A 19900-nucleotide genomic window follows, 5' to 3' on the forward strand; every position below is an offset into this window, starting at 1 on the left:
GGCTGCGGAGGCTCAGAGGCGCGGTCCCAGGAACAAGCGGAGCACCGATCAAAGGATGAGAACACTCAACCCGATCGGAGATCGCCGTCCCTACTCCCTTTTTAGTGGGTAGAGAAGCACAGTCCTCGCATCGTTGGCTCACTTTGGCTGCGCTCTAACTCGCGTCCGGAGGAGAGAGAGCATGCGCGAGAGGTAACCGTGCCAATGGCCCCCCCCACGACCCTCAGCCGACAATGGGGCGGGGCCTGCAACTGCGCACGCGCGCAGGGACACATAGGCGGAAGTGGCGCTTCGGCGCCGGGAAAGCGAGCACCTTGCGTGAAGGCGGCGTCGGCGGTGGGAAGTGCAGCAGTAGGCGGAGAGGAGGAGAAGCAGGAGGTGGTAGCTGCGGACCTTGGACGGGGAGACGCCTTGTTTGGCTGGCGCCACCCAGGCTGGGGTCATCTTTCCAGGTGACACACCGGCTGTGGAGTGGACGTGCCGCGGGCCTTTCTCCCTGTTTGGGACCCAGAACCCCTCTCCCCAGAGAAACTTGATACTGTCCATCTTCCTCATACACAGTGAGCGTGCGTGGAGAGAGAATGAGGTCCGGATTGTGAGCTCGGTAACTGCCTTTTTCAAAGAACGGTAACTGGTCCGTGTTTTCTAGGAAGGAGCATCTGCTGCTCCTCGCCCCCTTTCCGCACTCTGGCTGCAGAGAACCCCTCAGGCCTGGGTCAGTGGACTCGCAGGCAGGAGGACACTTACAGGGAGTGCGGGTGGGGACTCTTCTAGACTACAGTCGGGCCTATGGAGAAGTGGCAGTCGCCTGGTGTCCCCAAGGCTGCGTTTCAGTGAAGAGCTACTTCCGGGGTCTGCGTTACATAGGGTACTCAGCTGTTCACTTGATTTGCAGCGTGATTTTTCTCGCCAGGTTATTAAGTTCATGTCATAAACTTCCACTAGAAGTTATGCCGATTCCTACAGTCTTTGCAGCTTCACTCTCTCCCCCACCATTTTATTTTTCTTTTAAATATTGAAAGAAGGCGGGGTGATTTGATGTGCTAAGAGAGTCTGTTTAGTATTGGACATATTCATTTCTTCCACAGTAGGATATCATGTGTTGAGAATTGATTTTTGGATAAACATTTTCTAAGTGAACTGGAATGGTTTGGGACTTGGAAGAGAGAGATACAGTAGCATTTGAAAATAATTTAGATAAGTGTTATTTGTACTTAATTTCTTAATATATATATTAAATCCTAAATTTAACTTTCCCCCTTAGGGGTAAAAAAAAAGAGTAGCCTTCAAAAATTAGCACACGGTTTCTTGAACTTTGTGTAACAAAGTATGTACAAAGAACTGAAACAGAATCTTGTTTTTCTCTATTTTGTAAGTATACCCTGTAGGTCATGATTAATATTTAGAGTCCAGTTAATCTAGATATAATGGCAAGATTCTTTTATTTGTATTGAGTGTGAAAAATTACAGAATCAAGCGTTTTTCAGGATTCTGTAATTCAGTGTGAATGATCACACTGAAATGACAATTTTCTCATTCTGCCCTTTTATATAGTGGGAGACTTTTATTCTAAAGGCTTGAAAAGACTAGATTAAGAAACTATCTGAAATAATTTTGATTTCAGTAAGTCATTGTAAATCACCATTATCGCCAGTTATTAGAATTTTTAAATTTCACTATGTACTGGAAATGCTACCTTTTATTCAATTTTAACAGTTATTTTTACCGTCAAGTAACTAAAGTTAAATATCTGGGTTGACTTTAGGAAGAGGCCTCAGGCAGTGATTCAAAGCCATGGGTTTTTTATACTTAGTTTCAAGGGTTACTATAAACTTCTAAAGCAAAGCAAAATGTGGATCATTTAACTTGAACACTAATTTGATTTTTATGCTTGAGGTTTTTTTTTTCCCTGCACCACGAGGACATTGGCTGAATTTCTTTGGCTGTTGGTTAATATCATTAATGTCTGAAATGGAAGGGATAGGGCAAACATTTATTGGGTATCAGTTTAGTGTCTTCCTTCTTCAGCACATGATCCGACCACTGATATTCTGATTAATAAAACTGCATTTGAAATGCAAGGTCTTAAAGAGCAGGTTTTCTGGTGCTGTTGGCTCAAGTAGGCAAAGGAATGAATTGATTTCCATGTTCATTTTAGATGCTTTGTGGGAAATTTCAGTAGAGATGTCAGTATGTTGGCACAGATGTCCAAGAAGTGACAGTGAGGGAGGGGTGTAACTACGTGTCTGGCACAGATCTGTGGCTCATAAGATTGTCAGTAGATGTTAGAAGTGGCAAAGAATTGGAAAGAAGAGGAATACTTTGGATTAAATTGTGCTTACTAGTGCAAGGGAGTCCTTGAATGTGTTACACTTTGGTTATGTGCTAGAACTTCATATGAAGATGACATTATCTCTTCCTTTAAGTATTTCATAAACTTGTAAGAGAAGCAGACATAAGAACAAAAACAGTTATACAATTATGATTTAAGTATTTATAAAAATACATATAAAGTGCTGTGAGAGTTCAGAGGATCAACCAGTTTGTAATTCATAGGTCCTTAATCAGAAGTACACCTTGATCAGAATTCATGTTGAGCAGTATGAAAGATGTATCAGAAAAGGAGAAGAGGTTCTAAACAGGCTAATCTAGTAATCTAGGCAAGAGAAAACGGTTGCTTGATGTTAGGGTCAGGAACAGATTTTAGATATACAGATGTAGAGTCAACAGGAATCTTAGCAAAATATAGAATGTGAGGAAAAGGAAGGAATCTAAGAAAACTTCCAATTTTCAGCTTGATATCATTAAGTGGGATTGGGACTATAGGAAGAAGTGCGGATTTGTTTTGAGAGTAAAAGAATGAGTTAAGCTCTGGGCACTTTTAAAATGAGGTGCCAATGGAGCTCCTGAGTAGAGGTAACAAAAAAGAATTTTGGAATATAGATCTGCATCTCGGGAGAGAAGTCCGAGTTGGAAATCCAGATTCATATTTCCAGCTGCACATCAAAGGAGTGAATCTGCTTCAGCAGACCATTATCACCCTAGCAATATTTGTAAAAGTTTAATAATGATAGCTAACATTTATGCGGTGTCTTACTATACACCAGGCACTTTTACATTATTTCATTTAGTCCTAACAAAAATCCTATGATAGGCACTTTTTTTTTTCACCCCTCTTTTAAAGATACAGACCTGAAGTTCAGAAAGGTTAAGTAATTTGCACAAAGGCTCCTCCGCTGACAAGTCGCAAAGCCGGGTCTTGAACTTAGATCTGTCAAAATCCCAAAGCATACGGGGAAGGACCATGCCATGCTGCCTCCTCATACTATCAGGTATAATTTCATTGAGTCATTGCAACATGCCAGGCATTTTGCTAAATTACAAACATCCCACCGGAAGGTGATTTGAGGAAAAATTTTTTCATACCAATAAAATCCAGAAACAGAGGTCTTCTAGAAATTTTATTTATTCTCTCTCATTTCTCTCTCTCGTTTCTCTCTCTCTCTCTCTCTCTCTCTCTTTTTCTCTCTTAGTAAATATATAATCATTATTTTTACTTTCCTCCTATCCTCTGTTTTCTATGAGATTTTTAGTTTTGCCCACAAGTTTGCCACCACCACAGTACATTTTAAAAATCATAGTGAGGTAGAGGTTGAGGGATTGCAAGCTGAGGTGAAAGTCATCCAGGAGAATGGTCAGTTTATTTGTTTCATCTGAGTATTGGGTGCAGAGTAGGCCAGATATCAAAAATGCAAAGACAAACAAGATTTGAGTCTTGCCTTCCCAGTTCCGTTCTCTCCTAACGGGGAATTATGGACGGTGTCACAAAGGATGGAACATTACAGCTCATCTTCAAATCCTGACCCAGAGAAAGAGGACATCAGGCTGAAAGAACATCATGAACAAAAGGCAAGGATGTGAAAGTCCATGGTGTGTTTAATAGTGAGCAGTTCAGTGCTTGATTGAAGGAAGCAGAGGGAGAGGAAGCTGAAAACCCTATGTGGGGCCAGGTTTATTTGAATGGTCCTCTGTATCCATGCCTACACATAAGGAAAGGAGTTCAGTTTTTTTTTTCCTCTGCATTCAAGATCATTTAAAGTAGGTTTATAAAGAAAGTCAAATCTCAAGGGTATCCTACAAGAGGGCTTAAAAGTCTTATTCAGAGATGACAGTAAAACAGCGTGGGAAGCAAGAACAATGTATAAACAAAAACAGGTAAAGGAAAAGAAATACAGTAAAACTTCTTAAAATTACACATTTTCTGTTTGAAATATGGCAGTTACCCTATAAAACAAGTACTCTTTGATGGTCAAGTATTGTTAGTGACAAGTTGTATTCAAAGCTTTGGCCCCAAATTTAAATTACTGATTGGGACCTACTTAATCTCTAAATTAGCCACTTGAAGTGACCAGGAAGAGATGATCTTAGTTCTTACTCTTTTAAACCATCATATGACAGTTTCTTTAAAAAGATTTCCAGAGGAGCATTCACTATCAAAATTATACTTATCCTTTTCCCTCAACTAAACTCTAAATTTTAGTTCCCACTGGGATGTAACAGATTTTTTTTTCTAGGAAGATAACAAACTTTTCTTAAGTTTGTTCTATTCTTTAATTTTTATAATTCTTCAGTCTTCAACCTTTACATGGAATTCATTTTTCAGTTTATAGAAATCCAAAGAGAAAACAACAGTCATCTATGGAGCCTTCATGATTTTTTTTTAATACAGGCTAACAAAAAATGTTGTTTTCCAGTTTTTCACAATTCTAAAGACCGTTTTCTTTTGTTTTTAAACAGCTTTATTGAGGTATAATTAATATACAAAAAAAAACTGCACATGTTTAATATATACAATTGATGAGTTTGGACATATCCGTACACCTGTGGTACCATCACCAGACTCAAGGTAATAAACTTATCTATCACCTCCAAACGTTTCTTTGTGTACCGTGTGTGTGTGTGTGTGTGTGTGTGTGTGTGTGAGAGAGAGAGAGAGAGACAGAGAGAGAGAGAGAGAGAGAGATTAAGAGCACTTCACATGACATCTACTCACTTAACAAATTTGTAGCACACAGCACCATGTTGTAAACTGTGGTGCCATGTTGTACAGCAGATCTCTAGAACTTACTCATCTTGTGTAACTGAAATTTTATTATACCCATTGAACAACAGCCCCCCCCAAAGTCTTTTCAAATTAAAATGATTTTCTCCAACGGAAAAAAAGCATTTACTTTTTATCTAAGAGATACTATTATTAAAGCATATTATCCTTGTGATAGTCTAAATCTAGCTTTTTAAATAACTTAAAAATTGTTTGACTTGATTTTAAAATGTCATTAGCAAATATATTTTACAATTGTCTTAGTATTTTAAAGGAGTATCGGTTCTTTACTCTTCTTCAATTAAAAATTGACATTCATGTTGAATATGTTATTCATAAACTATGATGGGCTTTAAAAATTATATCCCTACTACATATAAAAACATCAAGGCTTGTTTATTCCTTTGATGAAATAAATGCAAGGTTAGCTGTTTTGTTGCTATGGAAATGAGAATTCTACATATTTAATTTAATGATGTGTTGGTTTTTACCGGGTTGAGATCAATTGTTTGGAGAGTCAACATACTGTTTTTGATTGGTTGGACACTTGACTAGGGGAATTAAGATATTAATATCCAGAGAGAATGAGACTTACCTGTATAATTTTTAAAGTGTGATTTGAAATATTTGGAGCATAATACTTTATGCTCCAAATATTTTGCTTAAATTCGTTATTTCCTTCTTTAGGAATTAGTAAGCAAAAGAAAGACTGACAAAAGGAAAAGAAGCCAACAAAGACAACTTTGGAAGCACTGAATGCAGCGAAATAAGAACAATGGATCTCAAGTTCAACAACTCCAGGAAATATATTTCTATAAGTGTCCCATCCAAAACCCAAACAATGTCACCACACATCAAGTCAATAGATGACATTGTAGTTCTTGGCATAAATCTCAGCAGATTTAACAAACTTACACAATTTTTCATATGTGTTGCTGGAGTTTTTGTATTTTACCTCATTTATGGATATTTACAGGTAAAAAACATTTATTTGTTAATAATGTCAGTTATAAAAATTAAGGTCAATAAGGGTACTTACTAGTAGTTTTGTTCAAGATTTTTTTTTTAGTTGCTAGTTTATTCACAAATTTGAGTTTTTCAATATAGTAGTAGAAAAGGGCTTAAAAGTAACTGCTGAAAATGGGTCACAATTTCAGAGTTAAATATTTCAAGTGAGGTAAAGGGAGTAGAAACAATCTTTAAAACTTTATGAGAAAATTTGAAATATATTTTAACAAAATACAGGTAATAGTTGCAAATATGTTCGTTTTTAAGAGAATGATTCAAATATCAATTGGTATTTTGCAACATAATTCCCCAATAATATTGAATGATACCACAAAATCCATATTCCAGTTCATTCTTGATTCTTGGAACTTAATAACAGGCCATTATTGCAAAAGCATATCAGGATGTTTTATAGTTTTCTAAGAGGATCTAATTCCGTAATAATTGAATCATTCCTTTTTGAAGCATCTATTGTGTTTTCTTTCTTGTTGGTTTCTTCTTCTAATCAAACTTTGCCAGAACCTAATTTTTCTGTGTTTTTTTTTTTTTTTTTTTTACCTGTGCAAAACATTTCTAACATTGCAACAATTTGTCTGGTATTTGCATGCATTGTGGCGTAGTGTGGGTGTACACTTGACCAGAAGCAATTTAGCATAAAGTGTTTAAATGGACTAATATTAACCGTTAGTTCATTAGTATTTTCAGCCAGTACCAATTTACTTTTGGTACTGGCAACTCTCTAATTTGGGAGAACCTTTTATAATTCAAGAAAAGGAAAGTGATATGTTTTCTTAAAACACAATGTATTTCTGGTATTCTGTGGCATTAATCAGTGAGCTTAATCAGTGTGCTCTTTTCCATGTCTTACAGAGATGAAATACAAATGTTGGTATAAATAAAGGTGATTTGTGACTATTTCTTAGCGTATAAAAATGCTATGAAGAGTATTTGTGTAAAACAAAAACATTAATTAAAAATCTTAGTTATAATAACTGATTTTCCAAATAGAAGATGATATAAAAATTCAGGTATCACAATGAAAAATAGTAAATTTTATCAAATAAAGATTGGAATTTCTTGCTGGAAAATATTTTTTTCCTCCTTCAAAATGTCATTGTTACCAAGTAGCTTGGGAGCAAAGTTAGCCAGTGCAAAGGAAAATGAATTGGAGATTTACGGTACCGATTTTGTTAATTTGTTTTTTATTTGATTATTAGAGATTTTAATTGTAACTAATGTATGCAAAGTTTCTTTTAAAATTAAATAAACCAGTGATAATTATGTTTGTAACATCACTGTCACTTTGTGAAAACTGACATTGCTACCAACTTACGTACAATGCATATTATAAAATAGTTTAAAGAAAATAGAGTTTTATAATAAAATTATATATATACAAAGGGTGCCAAAAAATGTATACACATTTTAAGAAAAGAAAATCTGTTTTAAAATTACGCTGATGGTAACCACTTTGAGCACCTCTTGGAATTGCAGAAATCAAACGTGACTTGTATTCATCTTTTGTTACCTGTATATATTGAGTATTAAAACTTTAATACAGTATTTTCCTTTCTTAAAATGTGTATACATTTTTGGGGCACCCTCTGTATATATATCAAAGTACTTAATAAAGGTTTTTTCATGTTTTACAGTTAAACCAGGAAAATCCTAAATACTTTGCCGGCTTACTTGAACGTGAGATTTAAATTGGGGGAATTAGCACAATATCTTAAATTTATAAAATCTAGTTCAGAGTCTATTTAGAGGCTATATTTAGTGTTTCTTTGAAAAGAAATGTATACATAAATCTCATCTTTTTAAACTATTTAAAATACAGTTGAAATATATATATGAAAGTTTAATTTTTTTAAAATTAAGCCAGATAACTTAATTAGAACACCTCTTAATGACTTCTTAAGAATGTTGTCAGCAACTAATGTATTACTTCATGGTTTAACATGTAGGCAAAGTAACCATTTCCTCTACAAGGAGAAGTTTTATATAATCTGTGGCACAAGTATTCCAAAAAATAGCATTATTGATTTGAACTGATTATAGTCCTATAGAAAAACAGGCCTGAGATAATAGACTTCTGATGAAATATGCTTTTTGAATAATAAATGAGTTCTTGAATCAGCTACCTTTATCATTGTTTGGGGCAACTCTTTCAATTTTGAGGAAAGCATAGAATAATGCTTCATAGCTATCCTCCCTCTATTTTTTTTCTTGATTTTCATACCTGGAATATCTATTATTAGTTCTTTGGAAAGTCCTCCTAATTACTGTAATTTTACCTCTGTGAATTCTTGTAATTTGAGTGTTTCTTTAAATGTGGTGTTTATAGGAATTTATTGCAGGGAAATTTATTTGCTTCTTGAAATTAACAGTATTCATGTATCTTTTAACAGGAATTAATATTTTCAATGGAGGGTTTTAAGCCCTATGGCTGGTACCTTACTTTAGTGCAGTTTGCATTTTACTCTATATTTGGCCTTATAGAGCTTCAGCTTATTCAGGACAAAAGGAGAAGGTATGTGGTTTGTTTTTATTTTTTGACAGTTAAGCTCACTAGTGGTAATTAAATTTTTTGTTTTGCTTTTTGGGCATACAGAGTGTATTATACATGAAATATACACTTCCCATTAATAAAACGTTTCTTCTACTATCCAAGAATTTTTATCAGTGTAATCAACTTGTTTAAAATATTAAATATGATGTTTCATTATACACTGAAAAAAGTAATCTCTAATGTTACCAAATGTTACAAGTAGGCTCAACTTGTAACTGATCTTGAAACAGGAGAAAGTATTCAGATGTACATATGTGTTTTTATAAATTCCACTGCAATAGAGTGATTACTGAAAGATTTACAGTGCTGCTATATCAAAGTGCTTAAATGAAATATCAATACCTGTTTTTATAGCGGTTTTTTAAAATATATAGTCATGTTTTGTTTTGTGGAATATATTCCACTTAACATTGCCACATTTGTAATGTCCAGTAGCTAAGATTGCATTCTTAGACATTAGAGAAATGTTACATTCCTTTTCATCAACACTGAAGAAGCTTGTTTGACAGCATATTTTAAATTGGCCATCTAGGTTTGAGAAATACCTCGAAATATTTGGAATGATATATAAAACAATATGCAATAAAAAAACCTTGTCTCTGATTATAAACAAAAAAAAATGAGTAGGAAAATCAACAGAATGTTTTGGGAAATGTAAGTGTGGTTATTCTGATCTGTCAGACCCTAATATGTGAGTAGTTCATGTATAAATTAGGCAGTTTAAATGTAATAAGGAGCTCTAATACTGTACTGACATTCTGTCTTCATTGATGTAAATATTGATATAATCCTTCAGTGAAAATACAAAATTTTCACAGCTATTTTTTCTTACATAAATATTTTTGATGTTTGTATGAAGGCAACTATGAAATTAAATATTTAAATCTGTATCACCAGTGTTTCTTCGTGAGTATAATTTTACCTTTCAACCTATCTATCTTGCCAATAAATTGTTATAGCAGTGATATTAAAAATGTTTGAATCCGAGATATCTTCTTCATTATTTTCATGCTCTAAAATCTGTAAGACTGAGCCATAAGTGATAGAATAGGAAATAATTAAATATACCGGTATCTGTTAAGACTAATATATAGGGAAGCCTGATGATTCGTTACCTGTTGCAAACTGCTGGACCTCTGATTGCTTCTAAAGTAAAAGAATCTAATGCTGTCTCTATTAAATGAAAAGTGGCACAAAGAAATTACACCTGCTCAACGTGAGACCTCTCAGCTACCCAGATGAGATGGAGAGTAGGCCTCGAGCCATGTTAACCCCAACCTTTAAACCACATGACCATACATAGTTAAAGAGAACATCATTTGAGTTTGTTTAAACATAAGTGAAGGGAGACTGCACATGACTTGCTGCGCCTGTATGTGCTGTGTTGCAGTCGTTTTTCCTTTTTCCTTTTCCCAAATAAATCCTTTTTGGTAACGGAAAAAAATAAAATAAACGTAAGTGAAGGAATTTGATAGAAGAATTTATAGGTGTATAACAAATACAATTATGAATTGAAACCTTTTCATTCCAAAGTTCATGAAAAACTACTTTAGAAAAAGTCTTCAAAGGTATGTTACAATGAAAATATGCCTAATCATATATTTTATTTCTGAGTATATACCCATCCCTGTATTTAAGTGGCACTGCTCTTTAGACCTTTGCTTAGTTTTTTTTTTCTTTCTTCCTGTTTATATGAATACAAGTGTACTTGAAAGAGTACAGGATTTGGAGTCAGAAAACATGGTTTTGAGTCTAGCATAGCCTCTGACATTGTCAAGACGTCAGGGAAGTTTCTTAAATTCTTTCCATTTTATTTTGACGATCAAATGTGGTGATGTGTGGTAAGGCACATTGTAAACTGGAATACTAAGTATACTGCTTGTTATTGTTCAAAGATACCCTTGTAACTTTATTATTAATTACTTTATGTGAGTTTTTAATAAAGGAGATCTGTCAAATTGGTTTTGAAGGGGCTTTATAAAGTTAAAATTTCCCCCACCATATCTAAGGAAGTAAGCAGTTGGGATGTTAAAAAGAAACAATGAGAATCCTAGAAGCAAGATGCTGAAATCTAACTTCGTCATTTACCAACAGAAAGCAGAGACCCAAAGGACCGCTGGGACTTTCGTGAGATCATATAGCAAGTCACTCTGAGAATTGAGCCATTTGAATTTAGGTTTCCTGAGTTTCGGGTTGTTATTTTTGTTTGTTTGTTTTTTTGTTTTCCCTACCTGTACTATGCTGCTCTTCTAATCATCATTCCTTGCAATTTTTCTGGCTTGAACTTTTTATCTTTTGACCACTGTTTGACTGTGACATATCATTGCCTAGGCAGCGATGCTGTCCTCCTTCCCTGATATCGCACTGAGGGGTAAACCCCACAAGCAGCATAAAAATCAGTGTTTGTGTACGCAGATGCGTACAGACGTGCCCGATTATTTCCATGTGGATTTTTTTCTTTGCTTCTTTCTTTTTTGTTATTAGTTTTAGGGGTACAAAACAATGTAATAGACATTTATCGTTTATACTCCTCACAAAGTGATGACCCCCTCCCCCAATCTACTACCCCTCTGACATCGCACACAGCCATTACATTTCCATTGTCTCTATTTCTAATGCTGTACTCCACTTCTTGTGACTATATATAGTCACATATATATATATATATATACACACATATATATATCATATATATATATATATATATCTTAAATTATAGTTGACGTTCATTATTATTCAGCTTCAGCTTCATGTGTACAGGCATCTACCCCATCCCTGAAGTGGTCTCCCTAATAAGACAAGTGTCCATCGGATACCCTACAAAATCTCTACAACATTATTGATTATATTCCCCAAACTGATTTTCGTATCCCTGTGGCAATCTTGTGGTTACCAATTGTGCTTTCTAATCCCCTCACCTTTTTCCTCATCCTCAGCCCCCACCCCAATCCAGCAACCCTCAGTTTTTCCTCTATCTCTGAGACTGTTTCTGATTAGTTCGTTCATTTATTCTTTTCTTTAGATTCCACATATAAGTGAGATCACATGGTATTTGTCTTTCTCTGTCTTACTTATTTCACTTAGTGTAATGTTCTCTAGGTCCATCCATATCGTTGCAAATGGTAAGATTTCATTCTTCTTTATGGCCGAGTAATACTCCATTGTATAAATGTACCACAGTTTCTTAAGCCATCATCTACCAATGGGCATTTCAGTTGTTTCCATGTCTTGGCTTTTGTGAATGGCACTGCAGTAAACATAGGGGTGCATAAATTTTTTTGAATTAGTGTTTTGGATTTCTCTGGATAGATACGAGTTTTAAATGTTGACCCCTGTTTAAGTAGTAATGTAGGAAAAGGCCTCAAAATTGAAAATTGAGTGGAAGTGATGCACTTTCATTAAATTTTCCCAGTAAATTATCTTGCCTTACATCTAGCCATATTAAAAACGTTAAAAGAATTTGTTGCCTTGATTTAAATATGAACATAAATCCCAAAATGCAACTAGATCTAATTACGCACCATAATCTAATTATGTGGATAGTGCTTCCTGTGTTAGTCGCACCAGTGTATGAGATTATTATTTCAGACCATTTAAATAGCTAGTCAAAGTGGGCATATATGCTCACAGTGACAGCTCAAAATTCTGAAGATGCCAAATTTAAGAATCTTTTTTAGGAAATCCACAAAGAACCCAAAGTAGAAGATTCGTGATCATAAGGAGAGAGTCAGAGGCATCATCTGAAAGTTGATTATTTTAACATTTTATAGAATACAGACAGGGAGGTGAATCATAAGATACTGTGGTAATAAAAATTTTGTGTAGAGTTTTAAACCACTATGTACTTTTTCTAGAGAAAATCTGCTCAGGTTACTCCAGCAGAATAATGGATGTATTTTTTCCTAATGCTAGATGGAAAATTAGGAGACAGAACAACAATTTAGAAATTAAAAATTAGTTAAAGTGCCTTTTACCATCATAGAGATCAATATTTTTTTAAAATTCAACTTTTTTTCTAAATTTAATCAAGATAATTTTTATGTATAGCTAGAACTACTGTTAAAAAAACATTTTTTATACCTTATACCTTCAGTAAGAATCTAACTTTCTCATATACTACTTTTTCACACAGTTGAGACTTCTTATTTATGATTAAGGATGAATTGTCATTTTTACCAACATTCTTTTATATAATTATACTGTTACAACTCTAAAAATGGTGATATTTTACCATTATTTACAAAATATTAAACAGAAATAAGTGTAATTAGACATTTACACATTGTAAACACATAATCGAACAATAACATGAATTGGGTCCCAAAATGAAGATTTTAAAAATTGTCTTTTACAGAATCCCAGGAAAAACCTACATGATAATAGCGTTTCTAACTGTGGGCACCATGGGCTTATCAAACACTTCCTTGGGCTACCTGAACTACCCTACCCAAGTCATTTTCAAGTGCTGCAAATTGATTCCTGTTATGCTAGGAGGAGTTTTTATTCAAGGTACAGTAATGACGTATTTTCATACTGTTTGAAACCAGTAGGATATGTTACAGCATCTAGCATAGGAAAAACGTGAAACTCCGGTTCATATTTTTAATGAACATTCTAGATACTGTAGCAATTCTGAGTGCTATCTTATATAAATGAGATATAAAAACGCTGATACTTCTGTGATATACCTTAGTATCTGAAATCAACAATTTGAAATCAGGTAGAATAAAAATAGTATTTTGTTTTATTCTCTTAATCTGGAATCTACTATGTTTCCACAATTAATATACTCACATTATTGAAGGCCTACCTCAGAAATATCTGGAAAGCGCCATTTTTCAACTCTCATTCTACACTCAGGACTCCACTCTTTATCTCCATTGTACAAATGGTCAATTCTCATATGAAGCAGAACTGCCTGTTTACCAGCTCTGCTGGCTTCTTGAACACAGGCAGAGTTAGAGATGAATCATTAGCTACTGTGGTAATAATTATGTCTAGAGTTCTAAACCACCAGGTACTTTGGACCTAGAGCCCTCACCAAGTTATAAGTTACGTGGAAGCAGCAGTAAAAGAGGCGGTAGTGATAGCAACAGGCAGCAGAACAGGTTCTTGTTCACATAATTGCCATGAGGAATATTCATGTTTTCATAATCAAGCGTTTCTGTATCACTAACGTTCTTAGCCTGACTTCATTTTATGCCTTGGACGCCTTCCCAAAAAAGCCTTTTTGCAATGAAAGAATGTATGTCAACTAATTCATGTGTATGTTCAGGATAAGTGTTCCTGCAGGAAAAAATAATAATCTCAATCCCTATTAAAAATCACATTTAATGTCATAACTGACTAGCATGTATAATGTTTCCTTATAAGCCTTCCAAAAAGTTACCGTACATGGTTTCTTTATTTAAAATAAATGCGGGTATTCTAAAATAAGTTAATCCTCACCAACCTAGAAGTTATTTGATGATGGTATTTGCAAATAAAACCTAAATAATTACTTTGCTTACTTTGTAAACTTACAAACTATAAGAAAATTCATAGCTTTACATTATTCGTAAAGAAAAAGAGGCACTGGTTTCCACAAACTTTTTAAATGTTCATATTTACTCACTACCACAACAGATAAAATCTGATTATCTAATTTATAAGGACATATTAGTACTCACTGGTAATTTAATTTTCAATAGCCTTTCTGTGACTATCTCATGCTTTGACCTAAAGTATTTTTCATGTTTTTGATATGGGATATAAGCAGATTCCTGCTCAACTTGGTTAAAGACATAGATCAAAAACTATGCTAGGTGGGTATTTGCATAATGAGGTTAACTTAATGTTTTACACAGGAAAGCGTTACAATGTTGCAGATGTGTCTGCTGCAGTATGCATGAGCCTTGGTCTGATATGGTTTACCCTAGCTGATAGCACGATTGCACCAAATTTCAACCTGACAGGTAAGGAATTTTACTGCCTTCCTAGATTTTGTAGGCAGTTTGGTTTAGAGTAAGAATTTTTAGTTTCATAAGAATTTTAAATGATGGTGTGACGTCTATCATTCTTACATCTAACATAAAGCTTTCAGACTTTCCAAATAAGATGTAGTAAAAATATTTACAACTCTGGAAATATAACAATTGTTTTTTAGTACTCATGTATTTGCCCAGTCAAAATCTTTTGTCAGGTACATGATAGATCAATTTCTTATGGGCTGAATTGGAAATATACGCATGAGTCATAGGAGAATCACAATAATTGTTTTTATTCTCTTTTTTAAAAGAAAATTGGAATTTACACATTTACTTGTCATCGTTTTAGTTAAAGACAGACTGTTATGCTGTGCTTCAGTATTAAATGGGGTGATATAAATATGGTCATAACCTTCACATGCTTAAAGTTTCTGCCATAAATAGTTTCCTCGTAGTATGCCATGTGGAATTTTGTAAATTAATTTTAGATTTTTCACAAGCAGTATAGGTATCATAGTATGTTTCGAAATAAATACGAATAAAAAATATGTGTTGGAATCTTTTTGTCATTCTAAAGACTTTATGGAGAAATTGTTTACATATATATTGTTATTCTTAACTACTGAATTTTTCTCATAAGATTATTTTAGTATCACATCTCCTAGCCTAACAAAAATAGTATTTAAAATATCTAAGTCTTCAAAGGAACTCTGAGAGAACAGAAAAAAATATATGTATATATCAGCTAGTACTAAATATAGTAAGTATAATTACTTGTGAGGACAAAAGTACTGCATAATGAAGAAAATCATTTACATCAGTTTCGCTATTACCAATTGTTAGTCAGCGTTCCTTACTAACCTTGTTAATTAACCAGGTTACATTGATGGGTTGAAATGTAACCAGTTCAGCCTTTTAGAGCAGCCCTTTACCAAACCAGAAGATCTGGTAGAACCTCTTACTGTACTCTACTTACACCTTGGAGCTTTCAGAGTGCAAGGGATCATTACCTCAGTGAGTTTTACTCCGAGAGCTTATACTTGCAGATGTTTCCAACATGGTTTAGACTTTTTAGAAACAATTGTTTTCATGTCGGCAAATCTAAAAGAAAGATTATATTTGGAAATTAGGAACTTGACTCTTCTAATTATGAAAACGCAGTTTTAGAAAACACACAGAATTTGCAGAAACATGGCTTCCAATTCTTTTTGAATCACTTAAAAAATACATAACCATGACTAAATGGCCAGATCCCTTTGTGCTTCACTTACAAAACAGAGATAATTTGGTTTCACACAATGGTAGTGAGAAGATAGACTGAGATGCTATAATGATGGATGTGGAAGTACATACGCATGGTGGGCTTGGGGGGTGATGATGGTCTTCGTGATAATGATGGAAAGAGGCTTCTGTCACTTATCACTGTAGCTTAAGTACTAACCTTTTCTGAGTTCCATGGAAATATGCTTTTTAAGAGAATTAAAACCTAACAATACTTCATCGTTAAGAAGAGTTGATGACCACTTGTCACAATCCCTGATCTATATTATCTAAAGGCAATTAGATAAACTATTAAAATAGCTAAGGTAGACATAAATCAAACTTTGAATGTATAAAGGAAATGTATCAGATTGACTTATTCAAATACATGTCCACCTTTAAAACATTCCCCTGAGGATACAATTCAATATTTTCATAGAAGTATTTTATGCTGTTGCCATTGTTCAGAACGTTTCTGGAATGTCTTCCAATAGCCTTTTCAGAGCTAGGCCATTGTTTTCAGAACCTTCAATAATACTGAGTCTCTTTCTTTTGAGGACAGATTTGATATTTGAAACAAGTAAAAGAGCATTCAGAATCAAGTGTGTGAATAAAAATGCATGATTAGGTGATACATACCTAAGTTAGATGATAAAAAGTCAAAGATTAAGTATGAAAACTTGAAAATTTTCAAGTGCAAGTATGTGTGTGTGTGTGTGTGTATGTGTGTGTGTGTGTGTGTGTGTGTATATATATATATATATATATATATATATATATATATGCTACCTTTGATTGCTTATACCGTGTTTCCCCGAAAATAAGACCTAGCCGGACCATCAGCTCTAATGTGTCTTTTGGGGCAAAAATTAATACAAGACCCGGTATTATGTTATATTATTATATTATATTAAAGACCCAGTCTTATATTAAAAGAAGACTGTGTCTTATATTAATTTTTGCTCCAAAAGACCCATTAGAGCCTGATGGTCTGGCTAGGTCTTATTTTCGGGGAAACACGGTACCTTTAAAAGAATGAAAAGAGAAAACGCCCTTGAATTCCATCAGACTCCCAGGTGTAACCCAGGCTGCTTATCCTTCTTTTTGTAAAGCACCATGAGTGGTGACCAGTGCCCTGCACACTTGCAGGTAAGACCCTGTTTCTCAGATAGACGTGCACACCTCTGTGAGTGTATTGATTTCTGGACTTGTTTAGACCATTTGTACCTGTTATTATAATTATGCAGTAATTAAATATTTACATGAATTACTCAAAAATGAGTTTGAAGACAGAATTGTTTCTGTGAAAACTAAGTTAATTGACATAATTTGGTTGACAAGTCAAGAAAATCACTATTGAATTAGGTGTGAGTGAAAGACCTGTAAAAATTGGGGGATGGCATAAAAATAACGGAAGGATTCTGCTCCCTGATTGTTTAAGAAGTTCCTAAGGCTTTGGTTACTTTTGAAAATAAAAACTTGGAAATCATAGAGAATGTGTGTTAAACAAAGGAGAAAGTGCAGAATTTCAGTTGGGACCCCTACTCAAGGAAAAGACCTTGGCCACTGCTTGTATGTTTATGTGTTTTAAATTAAACATTTTAATAATATAGGTAATTTTTTTAATGATTTTCCCTCCTAATCTGTTTTTGTTAATTAACTGACTAACCACCAATCCCAATAGATCGTCTAAGAATTTCTTCTATATTTGTTTAATACAGTATTCCTTTCAAACATATAATCTGGTTTAAAAGCAGAGCTATTGTTTGACATGATAGTGAAGCACAATAATGGTGACAGCATTGATGTAGTTTATTAGTATTAGTTACTGTTTTTTATTTTTTAGTAACATCACCTAAGTGCCTGTTTTAACTGGTTTGGATAAAAATACTCCGTTTTACTGAACAAATGTGATTTAAAATCTGCTTTTGTTTTTTAGCCCAATTAAATCTCTGATAAATCTTGATTATCATTCATATGTTTAAATAAGAGGTTGTTTGCTTCTGCCTTCTCGAAGGTGTGATCCTTATTTCCTTGGCGCTGTGCGCAGATGCGGTCATTGGAAATGTTCAAGAGAAAGCCATGAAACTGCATAATGCTTCTAACTCAGAAATGGTAAATACTTGAGTGTTTTCCTTCAATCAGACAGACTCAAAAATGGTGATATACTTCATTATACTTCATTTTATGACATTGTTATGATAAAGAGTTGCATTGCAGTTTTAAATTAGTTTATCATATTCACGAAAGGAATACATTCAAACATAGTAAGGTAAAACGTAAAAATGCTACTACCACTGTTAATAGCTTATTGTATAGTATTTGGTAAATTTTTCTTCAGTGATTAATAGGTTTTTAACATATTAAAAACTCCTTTGGAATATCATTTTTCTCATCCCTTTGTATTTGGTATTATTTTCCATTTAGAAGTTTGTCATTTTTATGCAGTCCAGTTTATCTTTTCTTTTATGGCTTCTGGCTATGTATTATGACTGAAAGGGGCTTTCCTGACTCCAAGATTTAAGAATTTTACCCATGTTATCTCCTACTTTTATGATTTCCTCTTTTATTAAATCTGTGATCCACCCAAAACTTTTTAACAGTTTTCTTCCTCCATATGGCTGTCCACTCAACCCAGTATCATTTATTGAATAATCTACTTTTGCAGCTTACTTTAAGTGCCTTCTTTATTATTTCATATTCTAACGTAGAGTTCAGAATTGTATTCTGTTGAATCTATTTCTGCACCAGAACCATATGATGACAGCAGCTTTATCATACGTTTACCATTTGTTAGGATTAGCCACCATTGTTCCTTTTGTTTTTCAGAATGTTACTACCAGTAGTTATTCTTGGTGTTCATATCCCCAAATAAACTAGAAATCCCATTGATATTCTGATTGGTATGGCATTGAATTATAAATTAAATTAGGGAGAATGGCATCCATACCCTTCATTCTTTCAGTCCAAGAATAAGGTATGACTTTCCTTTTCTTCAAGTATTCTTTTTAAAATGTCCCTTAGATTTTAAAGTTTTCTTCATATAAGTCCAGCGTATTTCTTTTGAAGTTCTTGTTAGATGTTTCATCTTTTTGCCATTGTTACTGCAAATAATGCCTTTTCTTCCAACATCCCTTCCAACTGGTCGGTGTTTGTATATAGGAAAGTTGCTGTGTGTGTGTGTCTACATTAATGTTAGAGCCAACCACCCTGCTAGACAGATAGAATACACTGCATTAAAAGGGTATACAGCTAGAGATATTCTAAGGAGTCCCTGGGAGCACAGGGACGTTCATCTTGGGCAGAGTTTTCTTGATCGTCATCACCACTCCTCTGATACAATAAAGGTGAGAGGATGAAGGAAGTGTAGGCAGTTAGAAAGCTAATGTAATGCAGTGGTTATGGCCATAGGCTCTGGTCTAAGATGGCTTCAGTTCACACCCTAGCTTTCCTCGCTCTCTTATTTGGGGAAAAGGACTTAATGTCTCTATTTTCAATTTCTTTATCTGCAAATTGGGAAACGATGATTAAAAGTACCTATGTCATAGGTTGGTTGTGAGAAATCAGTGGAATAATCCATGTAGAGCTTTATTAGCACAGCACCTGACATATTGCAGGTACTTAAGTTTGATTCTGACGCTAATTGTGCTTATGAGGAGTATAATAAACTGGGACAGAAAGATTAGTAAGAAAATTGGAACATTAAAAAATAGATATGCCATATACTGCTTATTTTCGTTATATTTTAATGTCTCTGCAAACTTAATGTTTGGGGTTTTTTCATGTTTAATAAGTAGCTTTAAAGTTTTTCTGTTTTGTTTTGTTTATGTATGTTTTTAGAATACCAACATTAAAATCTGGTTTGAATTCAGTAATTAAGCCAGGCGAAAAAATGAGTAATTATGTAACCATATATGGAAAGATCACTACTGATGTGTTATGTTGTTCATAAAATAAAGTGTAGACTTATAAACAGAATCAACCATTAAGTTCCAG

The 19900-nt window shown here is 34.2% G+C and overlaps 1 protein-coding gene across 3 annotated transcripts in view; it reads left to right on the plus strand.

The window, feature by feature from the left end:
- Positions 1-283: 283 nt before the first annotated feature.
- SLC35B3 (solute carrier family 35 member B3) overlaps positions 284-19900 on the plus strand; it is a 28684-nt gene continuing 9067 nt past the window's right edge. The window contains exons 1-7 of one of the 3 annotated variants that reach the window (XM_033114418.1): positions 284-627; positions 4798-4906; positions 5789-6077; positions 8518-8639; positions 13033-13187; positions 14525-14632; positions 17922-18019. In XM_033114418.1, coding sequence (XP_032970309.1) covers positions 5877-6077; positions 8518-8639; positions 13033-13187; positions 14525-14632; positions 17922-18019 — 684 coding nt within the window. In that variant the 5' untranslated portion in view covers positions 284-627; positions 4798-4906; positions 5789-5876. The remainder of the gene's footprint in view (positions 628-4797; positions 4907-5788; positions 6078-8517; positions 8640-13032; positions 13188-14524; positions 14633-17921; positions 18020-19900) is intronic. The other 2 variants (XM_033114419.1, XM_033114420.1) reach the window with 2 other exon arrangements.

Source organism: Rhinolophus ferrumequinum, chromosome 9 (genome assembly GCF_004115265.2).
Source record: "Rhinolophus ferrumequinum isolate MPI-CBG mRhiFer1 chromosome 9, mRhiFer1_v1.p, whole genome shotgun sequence".
NCBI lineage: Eukaryota > Metazoa > Chordata > Mammalia > Chiroptera > Rhinolophidae > Rhinolophus > Rhinolophus ferrumequinum.